This window comes from Pseudophryne corroboree, chromosome 1 (genome assembly GCF_028390025.1).
Source record: "Pseudophryne corroboree isolate aPseCor3 chromosome 1, aPseCor3.hap2, whole genome shotgun sequence".
Lineage (NCBI taxonomy): Eukaryota > Metazoa > Chordata > Amphibia > Anura > Myobatrachidae > Pseudophryne > Pseudophryne corroboree.
In genome coordinates, this window is record NC_086444.1 from 991,520,178 (window position 1) to 991,526,689 (window position 6,512).

Genomic DNA, 6,512 nt, shown 5'->3' on the forward strand with positions numbered 1-6,512 from the left:
CCCCTTGCGGGCTCGGTGGCGACCTGCGGTCGCCACGGGTTCTATTCCCACTCTATGGGTGTCGTGGACACCCACGTGTGGAAATAGTCCCTGTTGGTCGGCATGCCGACCATCGAGATAGTGAGCCGTCGGGCTCACGGAGGAGGTAATGTGACTGTCGGTCAGCTGACCGGCGGTCACATGAATACCACCCAAACAAACATATAGAGTGCACTGAACACATACCCGGGGTTGTAGAAGTAAGGACACTGCCAGCCACGGCCAGTGGTGCAAGTAGAAAAAATGTCTTACAGGTACTGTGTGCGCGTGCCCAAAAAATTGGTGTGGCCAAATGCCACATGGGGCATGGCCAATGAAAATGGTGATACACATATGGGGGGAGGGGCAGATACACATATGACCCCAATAGTGCCAGATACACATTGCCCCACAGTGCCAGATATACATTGCCCCACAGTGCCAGATACACAAATGCCAACAGAGCGCCAGATCTACATTGCCTCACAGTGCCAGATACACAAATGCCCCCGCTGTGTCAGATATACATTGTCCCCCAGTGCCAGATACAGAAATACCCCCACAGTGCCAGATATGCCCCCAGTGCCAGATACAGAAATGCCCATAGTGCCAGATACACATGTCCCCCCAGTGCCAGATATTCCCTCAGTGTCAGATATGCCCCCAGTGCCAGATACACATGTCCCCGCATTGCCAGATACACATGTCCCATCAGTGCTAGATATGCTGCCAGTGCCAGATACACATGTCCCCGCAGTGCCAGATATGCCCCCAGTGCCAGGTACACATGCCCCCCAGTGCCAGATATGCCCCCAGTGCCAGATACACATGTCCCCCAAGTGCCAGATATGCCCCCAGTGCCAGGTACACATGTCCCCCCAGTGTCAGATATGCCCCCAGTGCCAGATACACATGTACTCCCAGTGCCAGATAATCCCCCAGTGCCAGATACACATGTCTTCCCAGTGCCAGATATGCCCTCAGTGTCAGATACACATGTCCCCCCAGTGCCAGATATGCTGCCAGTGCCAGATACACATGTCCCCGCAGTGCCAGATACACATGTCCCCCCCAGTGCCAGATAATCCCCCAGTGCCAGATACACATGTCCTCCCAGCACCAGATATGCCCTCAGTGTCAGATATGCCCCCAGTGCCAGATACACATGTCCCCCCAGTGCCAGATATGCTGTCAGTGCCAGATACACATGTCCCCGCAGTGCCAGATATGCCCCCAGTGCCAGATACACATGTCCCCCCCAGTGCCAGATAATCCCCCAGTGCCAGATACACATGCCCCCCCAGTGCCAGATATGCCCCCAGTGCCAGATACACATGTCCTCCCAGTGCCAGATATGCCCCCCAGTGCCAGATACACATGTCCCCCCAGTGCCAGATATGCCCCCAGTGCCAGGTACACAAGTCCCCCCAGTGCCAGATATGCTCCCAGTGCCAGGTACACATGTCCCCCCAGTGCCAGATATGCTCCCAGTGCCAGGTACACATGTCCCCCCAGTGCCAGATATGCCCCCAGTGCCAGATATGCTCTCAGTGCCAGGTACACATGTCCCCCCAGTGCCAGATATGCCTCCAGTGCCAGGTATACATAAAGCCCCCCCCCCTCCCCTGCTGCTCACCGCTGCTGCTGTCCTGTGTGTCTGTGTGAGGGGAGGAGAGCGCAGCCTGCGCCTTTCCTTCCCCTCAGTCTCCGGCGGTTGCGGGTGTCTCAGTTCAATTCAGCGCTGATCAGTGAGCCAATCAAAGCTCGTGGTCCGGCAGCCTTGGCTGCCAGTCCGCGAGCTCTGATTGGCTCTCGGGCGGCGCTGAATTGTACGAAGACACAGAGGGGCAGGAGAGGCACAGGCTGCGCTCTCCTCCCCCACATCAGCGGGAGCGGCGGTGAGCAGCAGAGGGAGGGAGGCGAGGAGTGGTGGCCCGTCGGTGTGGGTACAGCGTACCCACGGCTAAATTCTTAAGGGTACACCATACCCACCCGTACCCGCACACTTGCACCGCTGGCCACGGCACAGTGAGGACATCAGTATGGAGTTGCTGTTGCCGCTGGACCCTCTATGTAGGCTGGGAGCTTTGCCGGTAAGAGCTCCCTGCACTGCAGCGGTAGCTGCAGTCGCGGCTTTCCTTGAGATGGAGACACAGCTGTCTCCATCTCTAAAAAAGGAATTTAGTCCATTTGGGGGGATTTCTGGGTACCCAGAAACCCCCCCTGCGTGTGCTACTGGTGAATATGATATATAGTGATTATATTGATATTCAGAATATATATCTGGAGATACAGTTATATTATGCTAAGTGACTGTGATATATAGATACCTTTTTGGGTCGGATAAAAGTATGAGTACTGACTGAACATATTTAATTATCCAATCCGTGACACCCCGCCCCCCCCCCCCCCTCCCCCATTGTGCTCCTGGATGAATTTGGCATTATTGACATGTATTGGACAGCAGAATGCATTGATGAGTTCTCACTTAGAAAGAGCGGTTGTCAGTTCCCCCCTTCCCCACCGCTGACAGCGGCGGTGTTAGCGTCTTCATAACAACCAGTCACGGCCATACTTGCCTACCTGACCCTCTCCATGAGGGAGAAAATGCTCTGTTCCTGGACTTTCCTGGTAATGTATGATTGCCATTACCCGTGGTGAAACATCTTTCTTATCAATTAACTAGCTCACCACAGGTGATGGCAATCATACATTACCAGGAAAGTCCAGGAACAGAGCATTTTCTCCCTCATGGAGAGGGTCAGGTAGGCAAGTATGGTCACGGCCGTGTAACTTCCGGTGACATCAATGTGTTCCACGGGTGGTGGAATGCATGCTGCTTTCGGTTTCGGCTTAGCGTTCTCAGTACTGTGTTATTCAGTGGTTATTTTAAGCAGCTTATGTATGATATTAGTGTCTGTGATTAGCGCCATTATCGGGATGACATATATGGATTTACTTTAACTGTTTATTGCCTTTATTAAACTTTGAGACTAGTATAGTGTGTAAGTTCCCAGGATGCACCTGTCTAATGGAAGGTACCTTCCAATTAGTACATGAAGGTATATAAGTCTGTTTCTGGTGATGGGTGTTAGTCACTCTCCTGGTGATCTGGTGAATGGATCAGAATACTGCTGCTATGTCTTGATGAAAATCCTTAGGGGATTGAAACGTCGACTTGATGCATTTGCATCTTTTTCATATGTTGTGAGTAAATAAATGCCTGGTTGAACATTGGTGAGTGCCTAAGTGAAATATTTTACATTGTACACTTTTTATACTGTATATATATGTTTATTAAACAAAGCAAACATTCGGCACTCGTTTGTTTTAAGGTATTTCTTGCTCTGGTGCCCTCCATGCAATGTATCACTGTACACTTGTATGCTGTAGGGTGGCACTCAGAGTCTTCAACAGTAGTGAAAAAAGTGATGTAATAAAAGCAACTTTTTTCGCTACTATTGAAGACTCTGAGTGCCGCCATCCAGCATACAAGTATATATATATATATATATATATATATATATGTATGTATGGAAGATAAAATCAGTGGAAAACTACAGAAAGACCACCATTTGTGAATGCAGCCTGACAGAAATCACCAACTCTTTCTTTTTAAAAAAAAGTTTAATTGTTGAACACATTAATCTTCAGTAACATAAACTCCAGGCTGGCCCATACAAAATGGCCAAAAAGGGTGGTTTGGACAGGCCAGAAATCAAATCTATCTAGCCTGTAACTTTTAAACAATATTAAATAAATAGAAAATAGCACTTAGTGGCAGTCCAATACCTCTATGGAGAGGCCTGAACATCCATTCAAGTCCCAGCATCTAGGGCAACTAGGGACCAATACTAGGTAGCATTTTTCCCTCTTTGGTACTCCTTTCCGATGGGTGCCAAGGTTATTACAGAAAATGTACTCTGAACAGATAGGCAGCCATTCAAGCAGGGTTCACTGCACTGCAAATGTAACCCTCCAGACGACTGGTTATTAAATCCAGCAGTTAGAGGCTAAAACCAGCTGTGATTTGCGGCACATTGGATATCACAGGCAAAACCATAGGCATTCATATTTCCTTTCAGATAGCCATATTTGAAATATTTACTCATACTAACAATGATTTACCTTATTTATTTATTTTTTGCAGGCAGCTTGGCTCTAATTGAAGCTGATTTGTCTAAAGGTTGTGAAAATGGAGAAGATGCTGAAACCATTTTAAAATACTCTGATCACGTGGCTGCTGCAGACGAGAGTGTAACATCCTCATAAATCTCATGATGCAATGAATGTTATTTGTTAGCTTTGATCTAGGTGCCAAAGGTCTCTGCGTAAGTTTTGTACCCATACAAAATGCTTTTAAGTTATGAGGTGCCATACAAATTATATATATATACATATATATATATATATATATAAATAACAGAAGAAAAATACCCTTCATGCGCTGAGAATGAGCAGCACTACTGGAAGGTCCCCTGTTAGTAGGACCTTAAAGATAGATATATACAATAGAAACAGAGGGGCAGATGTATTAACCTGGAGAAGGCATAAGGAAGTGATAAACCAGTGATATGTGCAAGGTCATAAAGGCACCAGCCAATCACCCCCAATATGTAAATTAACGGTTAGGATCTGATTGGCTGGTGCCTTTATCACCTTGCACATATCACTGGTTTATCACTTCCTTATGCCTTCTCCAGGTTAATACATCTGCCCCAGAGTGCGCTACAACGTTAGTTGCTGATTGAAATTATTCAATTCAAGATTCGTAGTCAAAGCTTCTCTTGGATTCTTTTCCTCTTAGAAACCTCCCAATTGGGTCCTACAAAGAAACCCTCTCACCAATCACCCGACAAAAATTCAACAATTTAGTAACAATTAATTAACAATTAATTAGTAACAATGAATTAAATTTAAGCCGATAGTCTCCTTTGTGGAACTAAGCACGATACATTATTAGACATTTTTTACCCCTGAAGAAGTCCCCTTGGACGAAATGCGTAGGGTTTATCACTTATTGTACACTATCTATTTGCTTTGAATATCCTCCCTAGAGCTCACACTGTTAAGGTGAGAAGGATATTTCATTGTACCATCTTAAGCATTTCGGTTTGTGTCCAATTGATTGTATTGTAATTTTAATAATATTGTCATGTCATGCCAGAATATGACTATGGATTAAAAAAACTCTTTTTAAAACTGTGTTACTAAATTGTTGTATTTTTGTCGGGTGATTATTCTTTTGGTGAGAGGGTTTCTTTGTAGGCCCCAATCGGGAGATTTCTAAGAGGAAAAGAATCCAAGAGAAGCTTTGACTACGAATCTTGAATTGAATAATTTTCAATCAGCACTTAATGATGTAGTGCACTCTGTTTCTAGTGTGTGTGTATGTATGTGTATATATATATATATATATATATATATATATATATATAAAGATCTTGCACACTTGTTTCCAGTAATTGGATTAAATAAAATAAGATTTTAATCACTTAAAAGTAAAAACTGTCTGGTTTGAGCAGTAAGTGTGCCTCCGTTCACTTCACATGTTAAAGACTCCACTCACATATAAATATCTAACTGTAGTAAAGTAACGAAGCTGGGAGTAATGGCAAGTATTTTACTTTGTATAACACAATGAGGGACATTATGAGGGACATAATGAGGGTAAAATATAAAAATAAAAATCTGCTTTATTTTCATACAGACTGATATACTTTGTTCTCCATGTGCAAGAGAATAAAAATGTAAAGTAATGTGTGACACGCTAACACCATTTTTTCACATTTATTAATAACATTTTCCAGGCAAAATGGATTTAATGTTTGATAAGATGTTTATAAACTTTCTTTTCAGCTGACAATATATCAGCATTTCTCTACAATGTATTTTCCCTTGGCAAGTTTATGCTGTAATGTAGTCATTGGCTCATCTGTTATTATTTCTTTACCGACATTTACTTATATTCCGTTGCGCAACAATTGGAAAGAAAACAGTAACAGAACAGTAATTTTAAAAAAAGACTGTGTAATAACAGAACATATGTAAAGTTATGTGTGTACTGTGTAGAGGGTATCCGGTCTCTAGGTCGAACACACTTAGGTCGACACTGTCTAGTTTGACCACTATTGGTCGACAGTAAGTAGGTCGAAATGGTTTCTAGGTCAACAGGGACTTTAGGTCGACATGACAAAAGGTCGACATGGGTTTTTCACATTTTTTGAATTTTTTAAATTTTTTTCATACTTTATGATCCACGTGGACTACAACTGGGAACAGTAACCTGTGCCAAGCGCAGCGGTAGCGGAGTGAGGCACCTTGCCCGAAGCATGGCGAGCGGAGACTGTGCACTAATTGGGGTTTCCAGTCACTGTACGGAGAAAACAACACCAAAAAAAAGTGAAAAAACTCATGTCAACCTTGTGTCACGTCGACCTAGTACATGTCGGCCTAGAGTCCCTGTCGACCTAGACACCATGTCGACCTACTTA

The 6,512-nt window shown here is 44.5% G+C and overlaps 1 protein-coding gene across 5 annotated transcripts in view; it reads left to right on the plus strand.

Annotated features, from left to right (window-relative positions):
• Positions 1 to 4,308, plus strand: part of TTC29 (tetratricopeptide repeat domain 29) — a 562,022-nt gene extending 557,714 nt beyond the window's left edge. For all 5 annotated transcript variants that reach the window (XR_010177479.1, XM_063920589.1, XM_063920588.1 and 2 more), the window contains one exon: positions 4,169 to 4,308. Coding sequence is in view for 4 of the 5 variants with exons in the window: in XM_063920589.1 (XP_063776659.1) it covers positions 4,169 to 4,290 (122 nt within the window). In the remaining variant the exon portion in view is untranslated. The remainder of the gene's footprint in view (positions 1 to 4,168) is intronic.
• The last annotated feature ends 2,204 nt before the right edge of the window (positions 4,309 to 6,512 follow it).